This window comes from Bos grunniens, chromosome 7, assembly GCF_055505025.1.
Source record: "Bos grunniens cultivar Pamir isolate PY7600 chromosome 7, Bosgru_T2T1.0, whole genome shotgun sequence".
NCBI lineage: Eukaryota > Metazoa > Chordata > Mammalia > Artiodactyla > Bovidae > Bos > Bos grunniens.
Window position 1 is genome coordinate 21,715,456 of NC_141171.1, and position 23,452 is coordinate 21,738,907.

A 23,452-nucleotide genomic window follows, 5' to 3' on the forward strand; every position below is an offset into this window, starting at 1 on the left:
AGAAATACAAATTCCTCTAATCATTATTTTTTCACTTTTAATGGAGGTGTTTTCCTCCTAACTTTACAGTTATTAAAAAAAAAGTAACAGGCAAGTGTGATGATAAATGGTAAGACAGTTGGCCTCAATGTAGGAGAAAAATAGGCATTGGTATGCTGGGATAAAATGGAACAGGGTGTGGTCTGAGTAGCTGCTACCCTGTTTCTAGTGAATTTGGGGGAACAGGGCCCATTGTTTCTGGATCTTCCTATGTCAAAGGAGAAACCAGAAATAAGAATTATTTATATGAAGTCTCTGTTTTTAGTCACTTTTAAGAAACTATGTGGACTTAAAACAGCCAAGCAAATAATAAGATATTTGGATATAGATTTCAGAATGCTCATTTTAAAATAATGTACTTTTTTGTTAGCCTAAAAAAAAAAATGTGAGTGAACATTAGATGAGCCAAACCCAGCACCTCTGTGTACCAGAATTACCTGCTGTATTGTGAAAACAGTACATGGCCATAAATACAGACAAATATGCACATTAAATGGTTTTTTGATATTAGGTTATATTACTTGATAATGTTCGATGTGATGTTCCTCATTAGAAACACACAGTTCAGTGTACTAAACAAAACTGCAATAAACATGATACATTAATGGAGCATTTCCATCAGTTCCTACACAGTCATCTATGAGGTGTTGCTTCAGGTGATTTGTGGCTCTGATTTTCACTGAATAAGCTGGAACCTTTAGCACACTCCAGAAAAGATAATCAAGGAGTTCAAATCTGGCAGGCATGCAGACCACTTGGCCTATCCACATTGTCTAGTCTGATTTATCATTCACTCATTCCCTCATCACTGTGGGTGGTGGAGTGCAGTGCCATGCTCTTGGGCTCACTCTAAGTGACTTGCCCTAGCCTGAAAAGGCAGGCATTAATTGATCTCTTAACATAGCATGTCAAACCTTGACTGGTTTCTAGATTCTCTGGCTGCTTGATATTATCTATTACATAATGTAAAGTGTTTGTACTTTTGTCTTTTAGGGAAGCATTCATGTTTTCTTTTTCTCTTCTCCAAACAGAAAGCGTTCTGCAAAGCCTGAAACTGTAATTGACTCTTTACTTCAGTAAACGTTACAGACTTAAAGTCAAAATAAAAATTAGTGATATTCTCATGCCTGGATAAAATATTTAATTAAAACATTGAAGACTTTTGTGTAATTTCCTGTAATGCAACTTGTAAATCATGGAGTAAGACTGGAACTAATAATTTGCTTAATATCTTTTAGTCCATATATATTAAGTTAATATAACATTAAAATTGTACCACTGGTAATTGTTCAAATTGTCATAATTACTTTTTCAACTTATACTGTGCAGGGAAGTTGAAGGAGCAGTTCATACTATAGAGAGTTGCAGTTTAAATGTATACATAAGCTTACTAGTGATTTACTCAACTACTATCTATTTAGATAACTGGACAGATATTCAAAATAGAAAAAAAAAAAGAATAAGTCCTGTTTTGCACATAGAAAGTTGCAGGTCTAGTTGTCCTGTGGTTTCCTGTTACATATGAATATATGGGCTGCATATCTAAGAAATAATGGAATCCTAACACCCACCTGGCCTTCTAAAATATATTCTAATTTTTATACTCACATTCATTGCATTAGTGTATGAGATGGGTGATCTTATTGACCTATAGAACACTTTTACGATTTGATAGTCTAGAAGTATACATGTTTAAGACACAAAAGCTGAAAATATGTTTCATCTGGACCTCTCTTGACCTTTTCTGCCACTTTAACTTCAGGTCAAAAATTTTGTTTGATTTCATGTTTCTTGAAACATTGAATTTGTACCTAAATATAAAGGAGTCACCCAGTTACAGAAAATTAAGAAGCTAAATATTGGTCACTAATATTTGCCTCTGTAGGTATTATTTTTTAAATTCACTTTGAAGCTTGATTAATGGATACTTTCCTGTGTCTGACTTCTAAATTTTGATGGCAATTGCTCTGTCTCTCCCAATTGAGGAAGATCTCCGTTTTCTGGAAAATACAACCAAAGCAGGAAAAATACCTTTTAATTCTTTGCCTTTAAAACACTTTGTTTTGTCTTTCTTCTTATTTTATAAAGAAAATAGTCTTGCCTGAATTTCTTCCATTGACAATTCCAATTAGACCATACCTCTAAAATAAAAATTATTTTTATTTTATAGTAAAAAAGAAAAGTTGTCATAGATAGAATTATTGTTTTTTTGTTGGCTGCTTGTAAAATTTTTATTTTTTTAAGTTATGCTACTCTAAAACCACTATATATATATATATATTTATCTTTTATGAGTTTTAAAATTATGTAATCACCCCTGAAATACATTGGCTACACATTTTAAGACTGCATAAATTAGTAAGTTTGGTTAAATATTGTTTTACAATTACAAAGCTATGTATAGAATGGGAGTGAAGGTAGCATACTTGTGAATTGTGTAAAAATGTGTCCATAAACTTAAAGTACATTTCAAAGGTGATGTACTAAATATCTTATGTATGGTGAATTTTTTCTAGGTAAGAAGAATTGGATTTAACTAACAGCATTCTCTTTGTGATGTGCAAGATAGTTAGACATTTATAACTTTGTGGGGCATTGTTTAGATACTGTGAAGACTTGAGGTGAACTTATGTCTTGTAAAAGCTTTGTGTAACCAGAATATCTTGGGAGTTATAGATGCATATTTAAGTCTATTAGTAATTAGAGAAATCTTAATTTTACCAGTAGAAAAAAAAATGACTATGTCTTTTTTTTTTTTTTAAAGTCCACAGGTCTAGCCTTTAACCATCCATTTAATAGAAAAGGGATAACTTTTGCATTAAGCTTTAAAACATTAAGGAAAATTTAAGTCAGCATCTTAGATATTTTTCTTTTCCGTGTCACTGCAGTAACAAAAAGAAAGCTATAAAAAGTCAAAACATTGATAAATTTTAAAAATAGGCTGCTTTAGCATTACATTAGAACTGATATCAAGATTAGATATTGGAGCCAGGCCTGAGTCCCCATGTGAAAGCATGGGAACCTAGCGTTAAAGCTGTTCACTTAGCTCCAATCATAGCAGTCCTGTGGTTCCTTCACATTTACTTTGTGTCATTGTCCACAAATGAAATATTTGTAACTTCAGTGTTAGTTTCATGAAAAGATAGATAAATTTGCTCATTATTTGAAATAAGAAACATTTAAAATGAGTGTCACATATAAGTGGGTTATTGAATGTGAATGGCGATTTTTTCTCTTTAATTTAAAAAAGTAATATTTATTAAGAGGAGCCTTGGTAGAATGTTGTTTGTGGTATGTTCTTTAGTAAACCTTGCAAATATATGTAGTAATAACTGAGATATTAAAATATGATAGTATTCCCCATTTCTGTTTAGATTCTTGTGAGGTGTAGGGTAATTAAGGTGGGAGGTTTACCTCCATGTGTTCATCCCACAAGTAGAATCAGTTTCACATGCTGTGTCATCTATTTTTTGAGAAAAAAGGACCTTTTTTTGCTGCACGAAATTTAAGGTTACTTTGGGGGAGAGGGTGGTGCTAGTTCAACTAACATTTTTTTTTTAATTATGATTGTAGCTTTAGTTTGTTGTGTTTCTTTTTCATCTTTTAATAACATTTTTCCCTTAACTGTTATCATAAGGAAAGTCCCTCCCTTTCCTGCAGGGCTGTAAATTAAAGGATGGGTAGAGTTTACATTTAAGTACGTCAGTGTCTGCCCAGTTTATTAATGTATGCATCTGTGTTCCTTTTTAGTTACTCTTTGATATAAATGCTAGACTAAAACATAGATCTTCCTAGTGCCTTTGAACTTCTACTGTAGTCTAATTGAAATCATCAGTAACTTCAATAGCATTACTACAATACTGTATACTGGCCAGAATTACAAATTGTATGATGAGTTTGTTGCATTAATTTCAAAAGCCACACTTTCACTGTATTTTATGTATAAATTGTATTTGTTCAAGTTGTATATATTAATATTGTATGTATACATACAGCACGCTTAAGTAAGAAATAAAAATCTTTAGCCTAATGCCTGTAATTGTGGTCTGCTGCTTTACTCAACTGTTTTTGTGTTTGCATCTACCTTGATCTTAATAATTAATAAGCAGGTTCTTTGTGCTTGACATCTCAATTTCATGAGGTTAAGAGAAGCCTGTGTAGTTTTGTACCAGAAACTCTTAATGTTGTGGGCCTTTAAACAGAAGTCATCCTGATACAGAAACCTGGGAGAGATGTTTTTAAAAATGCACTGATAAAAATTTATTTTCACCAAAAAAAATTTAATCTAAGTTTTATTATCCTTGTCATTAGGTATTTGAGAACAGAAACAAGTCTATATGGAAAATGTATCTCACTAAGAGATAAAAGACATATCTTAGTGGTGACAGTATCATCATCTCTTTCAAAAACTTAATTTGCTCAAAATATCTCAAGCCATAATATTGCTTGAATTATTGTTAATGATGCATTCTTTTCACAAACACTTGTTGATTATTAGGCAGCCACAAGAAGTTCACAGTGGACATTACGAAGTTTTGATTTGTCGGCAAGTTTCAAAGAATTTCTCTATACAAAAATGTGCTTTTTGTATAGAGAAGGGGACTCCTCTGGCCATTTTAGATCTTGCCCTCTCGCTCTTCCCAACTGCTTGTTGGTGTAAAACTGCTACACATGTGTAGAATATGAAAGTAAGATTAGAGGCCTGCCATAGTGTAAGCAAGAGAATCAGTAGTGCACCGTCGCACTCGCTGCCCCTCCTCCCCAGTTGAATTCTGGAGCTATGATACTCACTTTGACCGAGCAACACCACTGAGGCACACCCTCAGGGAGCCTGTTGCTGCTTGTGTTGTCAGGATGCTGCTGAGGTCATTGTTCATCCCACCTTCCTATGAAGACCCTTGAGAGTCTGTTTTAAATTCAAATACTAAAAACAGAGCAAAATAAAAATCCCAAGTACCAGCCTAAGGTACCTCAGTTCGCATGTGCCTACAGGAACTGTTAACACAGTTCTGAAGCTGCAGCCTAAACTTAAAGTGAGCCTTCTAAACAAGCTATAAGATTATCTGAATGTCTCATTCTTAAGCTGTTTCATTTGCAAAGCAAATCAAGTATTCAGTCCTCCTTCGGAAGTTGAACACATGTGTGGGAAAATGATTATGAAGAGGCTACTTCAAAAAGAACCTGTTTCCTCTCTGCATTTATCTTGGGCTTCCTGTGACCCAATCTTAAAGTTACTTTTATCAATGTTATCAGAACATCACTTTGTCTTACCCAAACACGTTTATGGCTCTGACTAAAGAATATGACAGATCAGACATTCTTCTACACCTGCTCCCCTCCCCCACCCCTCTTTAGAGGCCTGGGGAAATTTTAGTTTTTAATCAAAGACTTTATTTCTCCAGCTTTACAAAGGAATTTAACTGGGACTTTACAACTGAATAAAATATTTCTCAGAGTTGATACCAATCTTAACAAGAGGATATTGCCTAACCCAACCTAAACTGCTAGAGTCGTTACAGAAATATTATGTTGACCTTGATTTCTATTCCATCATGGGTTATGCCGCTCAATCACAGGTGTCTTCTGCATTTACTGTGGACCCATGCATGGCTCATGGCCATATGAGTGGAGAATGACATGTCAAGGGCTATACTGAAGGAGGGTGAATGGTGAGCTACCAGGCACAGCATTCCTCCCTAGCAGCTGACCCAGTGCCTAGCACATGTCTATCTGACTGGAGAGTCAGAAAAGGTTCATCCCAGGAGAAGTGCTGTTCAAGGTGTTAAAGCAGTGGAATGGGTGTGGCAAGGCATTCCAGGCAGAAGGAGTAATGTGAGTATCATGTGCATTGGTGGCCTGCTTGAAGTAAGGCAAAAGAGGTAGGGACTGATGATCCTGAAGAGGAAAGAGACAAGCCAGGATCCAGTTGTCGAAGAGTTTTCTTTAAGCAATGAGAAGCCACAGAAGGATCTTAAGGGGGTGACTCACATTATTTGTGTTTTAGAAAAACAACTGCTGAAAAGATTGTGAAGGATTAGATTCGGAGGAGCTGGGAGAGCAGATGATGTACTCACCTGTGCCTTGGAGGCTGGGACAGTCATGGGCCAGAGGAACCAACCTCCTCCTCTCCTTGCTGGCTGTCTTGCCCTCAAGACCGGCCCCTAGGCTGAGGGAACCTATGTATCTTTACTTTTCTTTCCTGATGTTGCTAACAGGTACCCAGGTATGCAGTCACCACCTAAAACATCTGAACATGTTTGTGTTTGGTTTAATGCTGGCTAATAGGAAGCAAGCAAGGAAGAGACAGCCTAGAGACTGAACATTGAACAAGGAAGAAGTTGACATGAAGGATGGATCAAAAGAAACACTAGAGCTGAGGAGAAAATTTCTTGAGTGTTCAAGGGCAAAGGCAGCTAACTAGGAGGTTTGAAAACTCCACCTGGGAATGGAGCTCCAGTTGCACTAATCACTTGAACCAGGAAATCAGCTCCGAGACTAGGCAAAGTACTTGCTTTGCCCTCAGTGGAAGGTAGTAGGAATTGCAAGGCTAACCTTGTATGCTGAGAGGCCAGGCCATGAGAAAACTCTGCCCTGCGCTTTGCCCTGAAATTCTGCATTCTCAGGTGATTTGGGCACCCTAAGAAGCTGACCAAGAGGACCTGCCGAGAACGGTGGGAGAAAGTCAGGGCACTGGCGACTAGCGAGAGCCCTTGGTGCACTTTTATCAGTGGCTGGCATTTCTAACTTGCATTTCAGTGAAGATCATTCAGCTATAGATTGAGCAACCTGCTGTTTCTTTGACTTGCTTATTCAGTAAGTATTTACTATCTACAGATGCCAGTTGGAGAGAGACTGTGCTCATAGTTAGAAGGCGGAGATAGGATCAGCCTGTGCCGTCAGTGTCACACATTCCATGTGTGGACAAGACGCACGTCCCATGGAGTAGGTGTGGGCTGTAGCTAAGTTTCCTAAGTGAGCGTGCTGAAGCGATTACATCTCAACTTTCACTTAATCCTGACGTTTCTCTGCTTGCCCTTCTTACGTGTGTCCTCCCCAGTTCACGTTCTCTCACTCCCTTGGTAAACCCCAGCGCTTACTGTTGGATATTTCCATCCATGACAGACAGATGTGCCTGGAGCCTACGTGCGACCCTTCCGTGGCCTGTTCTAACTCTTTGTTCCGACTGCCTTTCTTTTTACCATCCTGGCCTCATACACAAACTATAACCCACAAGTCATATCCTGTGGCAGACTACAGCTCACATTAGCCATTGAATGCAAATGAATTAAAAGTTTTCATTGTGGCCTTAGAAGGCTCCATGACTCTGTTAGTTACTTGTTGCCCTTGGCATGCTGGTATTTTATGTGGGCAGGGTGAAACTGGCTGTGGTCAGGGTGAGACTTTAAGCTTTTGATTTGCTCCCTTATTTTGAAAGGGTTAAAAAGATGTTACATGTTTTGGTATAATTTTAGTACTAGTATTAATTTTTGTCATATGTGTGTGAGCAAGAATGAAAAGAGAATGCTCATTCACTGTTACTAGATCCATATTCTTGCAGACATGTCTTTAAAGGCAAATTTCAATGACTTGACATTTGGTTTTTGCCCTTTAATTGCTTAAAATAGCAACTTTATTGAGATGTGTCACATACTGTAAAATTCATCCTTTTAAGTATATAATTTAGTGGGTTTTAGTAGTTTCACAGAGTTGTACAGCCATTATGACTATCTAATACCAAAGCATTTTCATTACTCTCAGAAGAAAGCCTGTGTCTGTTAGCAGTCATTCCATCTTCCTTCATCCCCTCAGCCTCTAGCAACCAGTATTCTTACTTTTTGCCTCTGTGGACTTGCCTCTTCTGGGCATTTCTTATAAATGAAATCATACCATATGTGGCATTTGTGTCTGGCTCCTTTGAATTAGCATAGTGTTTTCAGGCTTCATCCATATCGTAGCATATGCCAATACTTTTCTTTTTACTGCCAAGTAATATTTGTATGGCTATACCATATTTCGTTTATCCATTCATCAGTTGATTGACAGTTGTGGTGTTTCTACTTTTTTGCTATAAATGAATAATGCTGCTGTGAACATTTGTGTAGAGATTTTTGTGTGGGCATGTTTTCAGTTCTCTTGGTGTAGATGCCTAGGATTAGAATTACTGGAGTATATGGTAGCTATGTTTAATCTTTTGAAGAATTGCCGTACTGTTTTCCAGAATGGCTGTACCATTTTCCGATCATACCAGCAATGTGTGGTAGTTCAGTTTTTTCACATCTGCACCAATGTTTGTTACTGTCTTTTTAATTTTAGTGCTTTAACTTTTAAACTTTTATTTAATTTGTTTTAATCTTCTGGCTGCACCTCACGGCATGTGGGATCTTAGTACCCTGACCAAACTCAAACTCCGTGCGTTGGCAGTGCAGGATCTTAACCATTGGACTGCCAGGGAAGTCCTCTAACTTTTAAACTTTTAAAAGCATTTTCTTACTTGTGCACATGGTCATACACACAGACTTCAAGTAGAAAGCCAAGAATCTCCTGCCCTTTCACTGTTCCTTATTCCAAGTCCCATCCTCAACAATCCACCTTCCCCATCTTTTTTTAGTTTCTCTGGTGGTTACCATTATAATTCCAAGGATTTCTTGATTTACTCACTATTGTCCCCCCCACACACAGACTTTTCATTGTAAAAACTTTCAAACATGTAAAAGCAGAGTAATGCAACCAAACTTCACGTACCCTTCTCCACCTATAATGTTCATCAACTCATGATATTTTGTGTTGGTTCCTCCATTGAAAAATGAGAGTCTGCCTTATTTATACTACCCTTTCCAAATTTTTATAGTAAGCTATTTTTACCTCTTCTGTTACTTTTGCAATTTTGAATAAATATTTGACTTGTTCATGTTCCATCAACCTTTGACAATATTGCTAACCTCTCCCTGAGTGGGGGGTATTTGTGCCTCCACCTCTCTTTCTCTTCTTTTGCTCTTTACCTCTTAATCATTTTCAGCTTATTTTTATGTTGTCAGTTTGATAGCATTTACAGTCTGTTCTGTAAGCATAATTAAGTGTTCCATGTTTTGTCTATTGGTTGGTTCTAAGACTTGAGAATCAAAAGAATTTACATGATTAGGACTTTAACTCTTGTTTACTGTAGTGCCATGTAGTATGCTAGAATTATTCCCGCCACCCCCATGCTCGTGGACTAAATATAACAACCCTTGTGCCAATAGGAGAAGAACGTTCTAAGCATCCAGTTGACACCTTTTCAATTCAGAATTTTTCAATAATCAGTGTGACTTGTGGACTTAACCTGCAAGCTCTTTTAATTATCATTTACATCTTGTGTGGCCTTGTATTCTTTAATCATACCATGCGTTATGTCCCCAGTGAGAAAACTTGAGAGGAAAGTAGTGTTTCCTTTTTGACTCTCACATCAAGTCAAAAAGGAAACACTACTTTCCTCTCAAGTTTGGTCTCTTCAGTAAATTGGTTTTCCCAACAGTTGGCAAGGAAATATAGCCTATGCCATTAAAGTGACATAATGCGTCAGACTCTACATATATTTTATTTTATGATGAGTTATAAATATATAAATATGTTTAAAATAAGGCTATAAAAAACTCATAAATTAAAATATTCAGCTTCAACACTTGGAGTATTTCTCCTTCATAATCGTCTTTAGCCTTTCCAAGAGGTCTTTCAGCGTACTTGTGCTCGTCTTGGCTTCATTCACAGAACAGGTCTACAAAAAAAATATTTCATTAGTTTGCATTGCTAAGTATTTGAATCTTGCTTGTGCCAGTCTACCCAGGTCAGCCTGCGCTTGCACTTGCCACTTGAACGGTGATCAAACCAAGGCTGCCAGTCTGGCTTGACTCTGCTGCTAGGCTAACAGGGTTTAGCTGTTTTTCATGCATGCTACTTACATTCCAAAAATGGCCACTGTAAATCCGTAACTGTCTACCTTCAGGGTGTGGCCATCCCTGGACAGATGTGTCACAGCTAGGTGCTGCGCAGGGGCATAACAGGGATGTGGAGGCTCAGACCTGCCCACTGCCGTCTTGGGCCTTTTGTGTGGCCACCTGGACTACTGAGAGACAGGTTCAGTCCATTTGCCATCCTGCCCATTAAACAGCAACATAACAGGTTGGCCGCACTTCAGTTGGGAAGGATTCCTGCTGCCTACCACCTGGCCACTGCTTCAGTTTGAATCTCAGCTCTACCAATTTATTAATTGCATTGCTTAAGACAAACTACTTAGTTTATAAAAGTTTCAGTTTCCTCCTTGTATAAAATGGCAACAATAGTGCCTACTAAAGATCATTAGGAGGGTCAAAAGAGACAATGAGTGTAATATCTGCTCCCTGTTCTGTGACCTTATAAATAAAGCAGCGTGCCCAGAGAGAGGATGAATGTCCCCAGTTCCTCTACTTGGCATTAGGTAACATCCGCTCTTGGCTCTGCCACTTTTCCTACATCATCAGTTCTCCCCTCTTACTAGGTCATTCCCACTGGTGTATTGACATGCTCCGTATAGACCTCATCTAAAAGAACTTCCTTCACTTCATACCTGCCTTCAGCTATTGTTCCGTTTCTCTGCAACCCAGTAGAAAAATACCCTAAAGCAGTTTTTCATACTCAGTACCCCTTTCTTTTCACTCCTCCCCACACCTGGTCTCTATGGAACCCACTCTCCTCAGACTTTCATTCCCACATCTCGATCTGTGTCAGCACCATCAGTAACCTCCATCACGCTGAGTTCAATGACCATTCTTAGTGTTCATCTTACTTGACCTTTCGGTACATTTGACACACTCCCTCCTCCTTAAAAGAGTTTCCTCACTTGCCTTCTGGGATACCGCACACTCTTTGACTTCCTTCTACTTCACTGGCTACTACTCGGTCTCTTTTGCTGGTCCCTCCTCTTCCTGACTCCTATATGAGTGCCTCTGGGCTCAGTCCTTGGATCTCGTCCTTTCTCTGTGTCATTCAGGTCTGTGACTTAAAGATCTTTCTGAGAACTCTTCACTTAATACCATAAGTTCTGACATCTCCCTTAAGCTTCAGACTTTTTCAACAGTCCTGTCAGTATCTTCACAGCCTCTAGCCTTGATCACCCCTAGTCTTCCATATCTGTAAACAGCACCAACCATCCACCAAGGGGCCCAGGTTAGGAACCAGGAGGCCATCTTCTACTCTTTCCATTACCCCGCACCATAGATCTGTCAGCAAGTCCTTCTGGCTCGATTTTTGATCATAGCCAAAATCCAACAATGTCTGCCACTCTTACTCTGCAACACCCACCATCATCTGCAGCTGGAGTACTGTGGTAGCTTCCCAACAAGCCATCTTACTTCTGTGCTTACCCCTACTCAGTCTGTTTACCACACAGAAGCCAGAATGATCATTTAAAATCACGTAAATCAGGTGGTAGTCTCTGCCCTGCTCAGAACCCTGTGGGAGTTTCCCACCATGCGTGGGGCAGAATCCATAGGCCCTGTGTGGTCTCCTCCTAAAAGCCCCTCACTTACTCAGATCCAGCCACATTGGCCCTCCTGTTGATCTTTGAACACATGAAGTTCATTTCTACCTTAGGGCCTTTGTACAGCTGTTCCCTCTGCCTGGAATGTTCCTTCCAAGTTAGTGATGTGGCCAACTCTCTTGCTTAATTCAAATAGCTGCTTAGATGATGTCGCCAGCTACTATATCAGCCCTCTCCCTCTTGACCCCTATGCTCTTTACCCCTTTATTTTTCTTCATAGCACTTATCACTACTAGACATCATGCTGTATGCTTGTTTTCTTTTCTCACTGACCCATTACAACATTCTGTGAGAGCAGGAAATGTATCCCCAGTGCCTAGAACAGTACCTATAAGCAACATGCACAGAGTCTCAACAAATAGAATTTGTCAAATGAATGAACAAACTGATTAAAAGTGTACTGCTAGTCATAAGGAGGAATATTTTAAGAAGTAGTACTGCCATCCATTGGAAGGCAGGCTGTTGCCATAGCACAGCTTACCTTGCTTGCCAAGCTGTTGAGATTCCTGTCAAGTCCGCCCAGGAATTTGTTCAAGCACGTGTGGCTCCTGTAAATACGCCTAAGCTCAATTCCAACCCTGCAGAAGGTTTCCTTCTCAGTTGTGTTCTAGAAAGAGAAATGCTACAGATAGCCATTGGCCAGCTCGATTTTGAACACTGGAGAGAGAGATTTCCTTTTGATTTCTTCTTTCCAGGGGGACAAGTGGAGAAGGTGAGTTTGCTCACCTGTGGTCCAGCTATTCAGGTATTCCTGCCGTGTGAATGGAGGCTGCACAGTAAACAGCCTCTCCCAGTTACTTGCAAATGCAGTAGGCTTTTACCGAAACCTCCCAATGTCTTTTCCATTGGAGGGTTTTATCGAAAGGGTACCTGAAGCAAGTCACTCAACTAAGTTAATGAGAGAGTGGGGTTTGAATGCAGGGTTACCTGTCTATAGCCCATGTCTATTTCTTTACCCCACGCAAGCTGTTCTCTCTGTGGAGGGAATCTTAGGTACATGAGCTCATAATCAGAGTCTGCTCTTAACTTCTGTAATTTATAGTTTTTGAATCTAGGTTTCTCTGGAAATCCCACATGCTTACTAAGAAAATTAGTGTCCATCCTTTAGCCTGGACAGTGCTGCTTTAGCCTCAGCACTCTCCCATTTAGCCCTCCTCCTGAAAGGTAGCAGTGTGAGGAGACAGACACGTCCCCACACAGCTGGAGGTGAGTTCCTGGATCAGGGCCAGGTGCCCCAGGAGGTGGGCCTGGGAAGATGAGGGGCAGCTTCTGAGAAGAGTGCTGGGCCTTGGACGGAGTTTCTCTAAGGGGCCTTTGGCCTTGAATGTGCAGGGTCAGAACCTCTTTGGAATGCTGGCAGCTCTGATGTGGGTCTGGCCACATGGTTCTTCTTTTTTTATGAACCTGGAAGAGGGAATATGTCTCGGCCGGGTCAGGCCTGGTGTGTCCTCTCATTCTCCTGTAGGACAGAGTCATGGAGCCTGGATGGTGTGTCTTAAGCTTGAGCCCAATCCAACTCAGATAAACCTGTCTTCAGCCTCTGCCAGGACCTGTTCTCATCCCTTGCCACTCAAAGTGAGGTTCGTGAAGCAGCAGCAAGGACATCACCTGGGAACCTGTTGAGATGCAGAATCTCAGGCCTCCCTCTGGACCCACTAAATCAATCTGCGTTCACAGGATCTCCAGGGGATTTATATGAGGAGCTCTGTCCAAACAGCTTTTTTGGTTCTCCCATATTTTTTCTGATTATCAAGGCTGTTTACTATAAAGGTTATATGCAGTCAACAAAAATGGATTTTTTTTCATTAACCATCAGCCAGAGAGAACTACTATTACAATTTTGGTAACTATATGTCCAGATTCTTTTTAATACTTTTTTTTTCTTCAATAGGGACCAACTAGTGATATTCTTTTCTAACCTCTTTACGCTTAACATATAGTACTAGCAATTCCTTAAATCATTCAGTAGTATTTTAGAACATGAGATTGAGAGCTGTGGAGGAACGTAGGGCATATTTGTGCCACAGCTGATCAATCCCCTACCTTTGCATTGTTTTTACTTATAGCAGTACAGGAGCAGCAAGTCATCTGTATAGATCTTTGAATTTATCTCTCATTTTTTCAGGCTGAGTTCCAGGAGTGCTGTTGATTTTTTTAGGGTTTTTCCAGGAAAACCTTGACCCAGACCGAGGCACCAGAATCCCAGACTACAAAAGCTTCCTCTTTGCACTGTGGAGCTTGATGGCCCGTGGTCAGGGCCTTTAGAAGGACGTGTATATAATGAACAGCCGTGAACTCTCCTGGGTCCCGACTCTAATTGAAAGTTTAAGAGTAGCACCAGTGTCTCTGGGCTCTGGGAGTCAAGAAACCTCCCATAAATCACCATATCTCTGTGGAGCGTTGTGGGTGAACAGAGGTGATGAGGCCGAGAAGACAGACACCAGCTGTGTATGCAGTTGGAGGCAGATGCCTGTGTTGTTGGGGACAGAACAGTGAGGTTCAAGAATGTCAAAAGGAGAAGAGATCCTTTGCTTATTTTTCCATCAGAATCTAATGAGACTTTTCTAAAACTTTGACTACTTTGACTAGGGACTTAGAACTTAACACTGCCTCGGTTTTGAGAAAACATCTTCTAAAGAACTTTCAAACGATTTCTAAAGATGATTAGGATAAGTATAGAAAAGAGTTTGAATCAAATGGAAAACCTTTAAGAGAAGAAATTCTAAAGGCAGTTTTAGTTAAAGGCCTTAATGTTTTAGTTCCATTGGGATTGTAGCAATAGGATGACACTCTGGACTGCCTGCTTTTTCATCTGTGTATCCAGCTTTCACGGCCTTGAGTATATCTTTGGTAGTTCAGGGGCCACACTTTGAGGAGCCATGTGGACTCTGCAGTTCAGAACTGCTCAGGAAAGAGGCTCAAAGGGAGACCTGGTTTCCTGCCAGAAAGAAGCCTGCCCTTCCTGGGAGTGTGACAGTGGTGGCACACCATTCGGGAGATGTCTGTGCAGGGTTTCGGCCAGAGTTCTAACTAGGGTCTTGACTAGCTTCTCTTTGGGACAGACAGATCTGTCCTATATGTATTGTATCCATTATCTCCACTTATGCACAAATTTAATCAGCCAGTGCTATATGTGGAAAAAGTCCTCTGCTTTCACTTTTGAAAAAAGACTTGATGTTTGGCATAGAGCTCTCTGAAAAATTATAAACTTTTGCACCTTTTGGTAGTAGAAAATGCCTCCAACTAATAGTCCACCAAAGAAGTCCTTCCTAGACCTGCCAGCTTGCTTGCTTTCTACCTCGCTCACCTTACTTTAGAGACACTGGGAACACTGCCTGCGGAACCCAGCATTTAGATAAGCACGTTGTTCCAGCATCTGCCAAGAGCGGGATGTCACCTAACTTGAGCATAATGGACCTCTGGATCTCTAAAAGCACTAAAATTAATATGCTCGATTTTGGAAAGATATTCTTGAGAACACAAGAAAGTAACTTTTCCTCCCATATAGCACCCTTGTGGGTTTTGAAAATAACAACCTTTCTTTGTTCTGAAGTATCTTGAAAGGTAAGTAAGCAGTGCTGAGTCTTTGAGGAAAAGAGAATGGAAAAACGAGATTGTTAATCCAGGAGGAATAGAAAGCAGTTCAGGAAGGCATGAGATAGGTAAGAGTGAAGGAAGGTAGTGAGAACTGACCTGCACCTTGGCTGGGGAGAGGATTGGCTGTCTTCTAGAGCAGCCCAGAGTGGGGTTGCCCTGGGCTCACAGTCATGGAGAGTTGATGATTTCAAACCCCTGGCCCCTCTCTCTTAGAATGATTGCTTCTCTACAACCAGTTTTTGCCTTTAATCAAGAGTTACATAGTAACATTTTCCACTAACTCAAGAGTTGGATTCCAACCAACTTTCAAAATTGCTTTCATATCTTCAGATGTAGAAACTGAGGCACAGAGAGGTGTAGAGGCTTGTCAAAGGCCACACAGTTAATAGCAGAGCTGGGGCTAAAGCCACCAGCTGTCTCCCTTCCAGCCTCACGGTGCTTCTGCTGGGCCTTGCCCTTGGCTTTGATAGCACCCTCTCAGCAGTGAGCCACCCCCTGGAGAACCCAGAGCATGACTCAGTGACTCTTGGCTATTTTATTTCTCTATATATAAAATATTAAGATAGATAAAGCATTATATATAAGATATATACATAAAATATTAATAAATGAAATATATAAAGTATTATACACTAGATATGAAATTTTATATATACATATATATGAAATCCTTCCAACCTGCTGTTACAGGATGTCTGATACAGGATGAGATTCTGAAGGATAAAATTATACAATATGTATTATACAGTACATATGTTTATATTATATGCTATTATATAATTATTATATTTCCGACTCCTGGAATAATCTTTAATGAAAAACGAGATAGTCTGGATAAAGGCCCAAAGAATAGTTTTGCTCACGAGCAGGACAGGCCTACGCTCTGGCCCTGGCCAAGTTACCCTCTGGTATACATGGAAAGCAGGTGGTTAGGAGACCACTGGTAAATTGAAGCTTTGGGTTTTTCATTCTCACTTGTGTGTTTCCATGAAAACAGGAACTGATGTGCTGAAAGCTATTGATATGGCTGTAGTCATGTGTTTGTCAGAGAAAATGCACTATCAGCTGTCAAATCTATCTCCTCCCACTGAAGATCGGGGGGCGGGGGTGAGGCGCAGAAGGAGGAAAGGTGAGATGCCCTGGCAGGAGCAGCCGGAGGCAGGGATATGTTGGCCCCTGTCTGACAGGATGGTTCTGGACTGGCCAGAGGGGAGTTTGCAGGACAGAGAAAGCTGAGGGTCTCCGGACAGCCGTGCCCGGAGCTAGTGGGCTGTTAGGTGACCAGGCTGCGGAAGAGGAGGGGCTCTGGCAATACATTTTCTGTTGCCATAGGAAGTCTCTTAGACAAAATGAAAGCTCTCTCAACCTGTAATCTCAATATCTGTTTTTGTGAGAGTATTTGGTTTTTCAGAAATGTATGGGCCAGAAAAATTCTCTCCTTCAGCAGCATTAATTGAGTGCCTCCTATATTCCAGGTACTAGACCTGGGTTGGGTAAAATCTTAAAGAGCTTTTCCTTGATTGAGGTCTAAATTATGACTATAAAACCCAAGCTTTCTACTATATATCTTCTAAGTCAAGTGAAACTAGAAACACTAAAATGCATTTGAGAATAAAGATCAGAATTCTCAGTCTTTGAAAATATTTCATACATTATAGTTAGGTTGAGCCTGTTTGCTTTCTGTTAAATTTGTTTAAACACTTGTGATTGGCTCTCTTCACCAAGTCACCCATCTGCCAAAGTAGACCCAAGACGGCTCTTACCTTTGGGGCAGCAAAGACGTCTGCTACAGGCAGCTCCATGCATGAATTCTTGGCCCAGGCAGGAACAAGAGAACAAGAGAGTGAGTTACTTTCAACTGCACAGGGTAAGCCATGCTGAACAGCTCTGACCCTCTCAAACTAAGAAAACTTCCTATAGTCCCTCAGGGGGAAAAAAAACAAAAAACAAAAAACACCAGGAGGAAAATCTCCACAGTGCTCACCATCCTACCACCAACCACCAAGTCTCTAGGAGCTGTTGTGTTCTTTTCACAGTCTAAGAAATAGGCACAGCATCACCAGAACATCTGGAGAGATGGTGCCAGATAGCTTACTCACCTTTCTCGTTGTGAGGATGTTCAGCGTTTTGATGATCTCTGCTAAGGTAATATCACACTTGTGTCCATGGACGAAGTGACTGGTACATACCAGTAAGCAGACCAGCACTGGGATCAGCTGGGAGGTGAGACCCATTAATAGTATCTCTATTTGCACTGACAATGTGAGACAATTAGTTTACCAGGAGACGCTAACAATGCAATTCTGATAAAGATATCTCTATATATAGATTTTAAAATTGCTGAAACTGAGGGAAAATAAGTTTACATTGGAAATTTTCATTACACCAGGTTGTCAGTCATTTGGGGCCAATCAGCACCTCTCTTCCAGGAGAAAAAATGCCTCACAAAAACAGGTAAAATGTTCCTGTGAAATCAGACCAGTAGGAAAATGAAACCTTTTTTTAAAATTAACTACAAAGTATCAGCATAGGAAATTACACCATAATTTTCTCTTTAGATTAATCTTATCAGCTTGGGGTTGCTGCTGGCTTTTTACTTTGCATAGAAGGAAGAGGCCACAGGTGTCCGAGTTTGTTTTAGTGCAGCCCTCCTGGGGAAAGATAGAGTAATATCAAGAAAGTTTGACTTGATTAGTATTTCACCTTGGCTTCTTCCAAGTATGGGTGGCATCTGGGAAACTCTCCTTTTGTGGAAAAGCTGATCTGTGGTTCTTTTCTCTGGGTAGAAGGAAAGTAACGGGCACAGATTCTCTCCTGTTGTAGCACTTAAACATGCCTTTCTTCCACATTTAGGATTTTGGCCAAGGACATGTAATACATGGTGGAGCTTCATTAGGACCATGTCAGGTCCATAGGTCTTTAACAATAAGGAGGCTCTAGGCAAAGTATGCCTATCCCGAGGTTTCAGGAATGACTCCTTTGAGGGACTTTCCTGGCAGTCCAGTGGTTAAGGCTCTGCACTTCCACTGCAGAGAACGTGGGTTCAATCCCTGATTGGGGAACTAAGATCCCACATGCTGCTACTGCTACTGCTAAGTCGTTTCAGTCGTGTCCGACTCTGTGCGACCCCATAGGCGGCCTCCCACCAGGCTCCTCTGTCCCTAGGATTCTCCAGGCAAGAACATTGGAGTTGCCATTTCCTTCTCCAATGCATGAAAGTGAAAAGTGAAAGTGAAGTCACTCAGTCTACTGTGCGGCAAAAAAATGAATAATTTTTAAAAAAGGAATGATCACTTTGAAAATGGATTTGAAATACAACCTCAGCTAATTAGGGGAAAAGAGTGATATCGAGGTGCTACCACTTGCCCTGGCACCTCACTGTAATTCCTGTGGGTGCTGCACACCCCTACCACTGACTCAGATGCCTGCGTCCCAGCACACCACTGGTTATTCCTCCCTGAGCCCTTCTCTTTCCTCTCTGCTTCTTTTCTGTTGGTTTCTCACCTTCCTCTCCAATGATTTCCTCTGGAAGGTCATACAGAAATGATGACTGCTAAGGTCATTCCTGAACTTTGGCTTTTATTTGTGGTGACTTGTAGTCCATGAAAGAATCTGGACAATTGTAACAGGAAGGTCCTTGGACCATATTTAGGATCCTTCCATTGGGACTGTGCAGTGAATTTGCCGGGCTCAGCGCAGTGACGTCTGACAGCAACTGCATGAAGTCGGGCCAGGCTTCCAGGTTAAGGGCACCGCCTCCACAGTGCTGTCCTCACTTCATCACTGGCTGATCATTCAGGGGTCCCCATTCCACCTTCACTTTGTCCAACTGGCTGCAAAGTTGAGTCCCCACTATCCTCTCGGATTCATAATTTGCTAGAATGACTCACAGAAATCAGAGAAGCACTATATGTAAGGTTATAGTTTTATTACAGCAAAAGGATACCAGTCAGACTCAGCCAAAAGAAGAGACATCGAGATTGAGGTCTAGGAGTGTTGCAGATACTAAGCCTCCTCTGTTCTCTCCCTGGAGTCAGAACGCATCGCTTCCCCAGCACTTTGATGTGTGACTCCACACAGATCGTGCCAACCAAGGCAGCTAATCAGAGCTTTGGTGTCCAGCTTTACTGGGGTGTCATTCAGTAGACGTGACTGATTGAATCCATGGCCACTTGGTTGACCTCATCCTCCAGCCTCCTCCCTGGAGGATGGGCTGATGACTCAACAGCTTAATAGTGTTACTGGTCTCCATCTTGAGTGGCCTTATTAGCATGAACTGTCAGGTTCTGCCACAAATAGCAAAGACACTCCTGTAACTTGGAAGATCCCAAGGATTTACAGCCTACCTCCAGGAACTGGTGACAAAGACCTGTCAAATTCTTTATTCAAAGGTTTTAGAGGTCACCTCCCAAGAGCCAGGACAAAGGTCAAACTTCTCTGGGTAAGTTTTTTTTTTTTTTTAATAATACTTCTTTTTTCCCCCAGTTTTATTGAGATACAATTGACATGTCACTGTATAACATAATGATTTAAATTATATATATCAATATATTGTGAAATGATTACAGTAAGTTTAGTTAACATCAGTTCTCTCATATAGATATAAAAAAAGAAAAAATATTTTCCCTCATGATGAGAACTCTTAGGATTTATACTCTCAACAACTTTCAAATATTCCATACTAGAGTATTAACTATAGTCATCATGTTTTATGTTATACCCGTAGTTCTTATTTACAGCTGAAAGTTTGTACCTTTAAAAAAAATTTTTTCTTTCTTTCTTTCTTTCTTTGGGCTTCTCTGGGTGTTAGTTTTGGCATGTGGGATCTAGTTCCCTGACCAGGAATAGAAGCCGTGCCCCTTGCGTGGGAACTTGGAGTCTTAGCCACTGGACCACCAGGGAAGTCCCTGGTTTTTACTTTTTGATTCCCTTCATCCAATTCCCCACCCCTCCTCCCCCAACCTATGGTAACTAAAAATCTGATCCCTTTTTCTTTGAGTTTTTTGTTCTTAGATTCATAGTGAGATTATATAGCATTTGAGTTTTCACTTCAGCATCTATCTCTGTTATCATACATGGCAGGATTTCCTTTCTTTGGGTGAATAATATTCCATTGTATATGTACTGCAACTTTTAAAAGTCATTTGTCCGTGATGAACATAGGATGTTTCTATGCCTTAGCTGTTGTAATAATGCTGCTTTGAATATGGGAAGGCAGGTATCTTTTTGAGTTAATGATTTTGTTTTCTTTGGGTACATTCCCAGAAGTGAAATTGCTGGATTATGTGGCGGTTCTTTTAATTTCTTGAGGAACCTGTATAACTGTTTTTCATAATGGCTTTGCCAGTTTGCGTTCCCACCAACAGAGCATGAGGGTTCCCTTTTCTCCACATCCTTGGCAATGTTCTTGTCTTGATGCTGTTCTAATAGGTGTGAGGTATTTGTGGTTTTGATTTGATTTCCCTGATGACCAGTTTTGTTGAATACCTTTTCCTAAACTTGTTGGCCATTCATATATCTTCTTTGGAAAAGTGTGTATATGAGTTTTAGACATTATAAAGTTTGATTATTTGTGTTTTTTTTCTAGGGTATGTTTATTTTTTGCTACACAAATAGGGGGAGTTAATGAGAAGGGCAGACTTCCTTCTAGCATAGATAGAGACTTCAAATCCAGATTAGCTATCATTTGGAGTAAAATGGTAGTCCTTTTTTAAGAAAAGGTTCGAGGGGTGTAGAGCACACCTCTAAAGCCTTGAGGTTTGAGGCAGAGCGGAGAGGAGGAGAGTTCACCAGAATCCCAGCATGTGTGGGAGGCAATAGAAAAGCTGTCTACATATTGAACAGTCGTTTGTTTTTCTAACCTTTGCTGAGGGCCAAACTTTGGGCTTGGGGTTCTGGGATTAAAGATGTGAGTCAGAAAAGGAATATAATTTAGTATCCATAGCTCAGAAGCAGAATACAGCTTCTTCTTTGCTGTTTCAGTGGTTGGATGAGGACAGAGAAAAAACGATAAACTCTCTAGACTATCAGGAGTGACCAGAAAGTCCCCTCAAACAGTGGCAGTTAAAAATGGTCACCCTGCCTGCAGGGTGGAACCATGGCAGCTATGCATGTGGCTGGGTGTTCAGAAGCTGGGAAGGTGGGGACCTGCATGTCAGAGACAGCAGCCAGCACCTAGCCATGTGAGACAAGGGAAGCTTTCCCAGCCTGCGGGAGCTATGGGGCAGGATGGTGAGGCAGGTGGGGCAGCACTGGAGTGCCATGTTCCAAAGGGCAGCATTTGAATCTGCACAGGCTGGGGAATCTGTCTGCCTCCCCCAGTGTTGGGGGAGCCATTAATGCTGTGAGTGGACAGAGGTTATGCCTTGCAGGTCTCAAAAAGAAAACAAAGTCGAGAGCGAGAGAAAGAAAGCAAGAATGAAAGTTAGTTGCCTCAAGCCAAAACTGGGCGAAGCTTGCAGGTTACCTTGACTTCCTGAATTCCTAGGTTTCGGCACCAAATATAATCTCAGATGGCATCAGCTTGCAGCAGCTTGGAGCCAAGCTTCGGTTTCCCACCAGACTGAGGTCCAGTCTTGGCAGTGAAAGCATCAAATCCTAGCCGCTAGACCCAGTGGTCAGTGACAAGGCCCTGGCCATTTGGCTTTTCAGAAAAAGAATTCCCACAGAGATGGAAAGTAGTGAAACAAGTCAAGTACTTATTAGGAGGAAAAGAAGTATAGTATGTGCAGATGGACACACAGGCGGACTCAAGAGAGAGTCGCTGAGTCTTGCCCTTGTGGTAAAATCATTTACCTCAGATTGGTACTTGAACCTATGTGCTGGAACTCTAGCCCAGCCAAAATCCAGTTTGGGACTTGAATCCACATGACTGGGACTCGAACCTGGCCACAACCCACAATCTTCCAATGAAGATCACACACCTGGTTTCTGGACTTAATAAAGCTCAGGTTCTTTGTGTCTTAGTGCATAAAGAATTTAACTAGAGGCAAAGTGATAGGCAAGAAGTAGATTTATTAATATAGGATGCTTGTAAGAGATGCAAGAGGGCAGGTGAGGGAGCTATGCCCTGAGGATTAAGTGAGCTACAATTTTATGTGTGTGCTTAATGCTCAGTCCAGTCCAACTCTGTGCAGCCCTTTGGACTGTAGCCTGCCAGGCTCTTCTGTTCATGGGATTTTTCAGGAAAGAATACTGGAATGAGTTGGCGTTTTTTTCCTCCAGGGAATCTTCCCAACCCAGGAATAAATTTTATAGTCAAAGGAAAGTGGGGGAAGGGAAAAGATAGTCTTCTTTGAGTAGATGTGAGGCTTAAATTGCTAGCTTCTCCTTCATATCAGGCAGGAAAGTATCTGACCCTGTGAGGTCAAACTAGGATTTTCATAGTGTTTATTTGAATCAGTAAAGAGAGGGTAACATTTTTCTTTCACTTAATGGCCTGAGGCATATCTCATACTTTTTATAAGCAGGCTTTACAGTTAAGCAAGCCTGCTTCATTCAGTGACATTCCAATAGATCATTAACTTACAGTAGTCTCCCAAAGTTTCTTAGGTTTCCCTCTATCTACAGTCCCCTACTGGGACTTCTACAGCTACCTGCATAATTGACCTATCCCTGTCAGAGATGGTTTGAATTCCTTTTATGGGGCATTTCTTTCAGGTTTTCTTTGGCCAATCATTTTGATTTGTCTGGTTCAGAGTCCATATTTGGCATATCTCAGGATCTTCCCACCTGTGCACACACACCAGTTATCCAAAGAGGCCTGTGGGTAGTCTGGCATCAGTTAGCATCACTCCTCTTCTGACCTCCAAGGAGGCTTTCTGCTGATGTGTAGTTGGGGAGGTCTCCTGACTTCGAGTGAGAAAAGTGTTTTTGGAAGGGCCTAGCCTCCTCTCTCAGTTGTCCTGCTATTCTCATCTTGGAGTTTTGGCCCATGGGGGATGAATCTCACGTCAGTGTACCCAAGTGAGGGGCTGGTGCCCATCTTCCTGCCTCTAAATAGATTAGAGAAGCAAGGGCTTAAGATCAGTAAAAGACTGTTATAATCAGAGGCTCAAGCACAGGTGGGAATCTGGTTGTACAAGGTCAGTATATCTTTGTTATTTTCAGGCTTTAAAATTTAGTATCTATTTCTATTTCTATAATAGAAGATCTGAACCTATTGGTCCCAGACCTCATTCTTGGACTGAAAGGTCTTAGTGCAGATGTCTGAGAAAAGAGAGGGTTATAAGAGAATGGAAACCTCCTCTCAGAAAGTTTTTAATA

The 23,452-nt window shown here is 40.8% G+C and overlaps 2 protein-coding genes across 8 annotated transcripts in view; one reads left to right on the forward strand and one right to left on the reverse strand.

The window, feature by feature from the left end:
• Positions 1-4,069, forward strand: part of KIF3A (kinesin family member 3A) — a 98,163-nt gene extending 94,094 nt beyond the window's left edge. For all 7 annotated transcript variants that reach the window (XM_086410331.1, XM_086410334.1, XM_086410335.1 and 4 more), the window contains one exon: positions 1,071-4,069. In XM_086410331.1, the coding sequence (XP_086266457.1) occupies positions 1,071-1,119 (49 nt within the window). In that variant the 3' untranslated portion in view covers positions 1,120-4,069. The remainder of the gene's footprint in view (positions 1-1,070) is intronic.
• Positions 4,070-9,580: 5,511 nt separating this feature from the next.
• IL4 (interleukin 4) lies at positions 9,581-17,542 on the reverse strand. The gene is made up of 4 exons (XM_086410378.1): positions 17,287-17,542; positions 16,951-16,998; positions 12,072-12,197; positions 9,581-9,790 (listed from the first exon to the last, which is right to left on the reverse strand). Exons 1-4 carry the CDS (start codon positions 17,419-17,421, stop codon positions 9,692-9,694), a joined length of 408 nt encoding a protein of 135 aa, XP_086266504.1. The 5' UTR covers positions 17,422-17,542; the 3' UTR covers positions 9,581-9,691.
• Between the last annotated feature and the right edge of the window lie 5,910 nt (positions 17,543-23,452).

Bases quoted from the DNA above. Each gene is read 5' to 3' on its own strand.
- IL4 (XM_086410378.1), bottom strand. From the start codon at position 17,421: ATGGGTCTCACCTCCCAGCTGATCCCAGTGCTGGTCTGCTTACTGGTA. The intron at 12,198-16,950 runs GTAAGAGCCGTC...TTCTCTTTCTAG, and splicing joins ACGTCTTTGCTGCCCCAAAG to AACACAACTGAGAAGGAAAC. The intron at 9,791-12,071 runs GTAAGCTGTGCT...TTTTTTTTGTAG, and splicing joins TCAACAGCTTGGCAAGCAAG to ACCTGTTCTGTGAATGAAGC.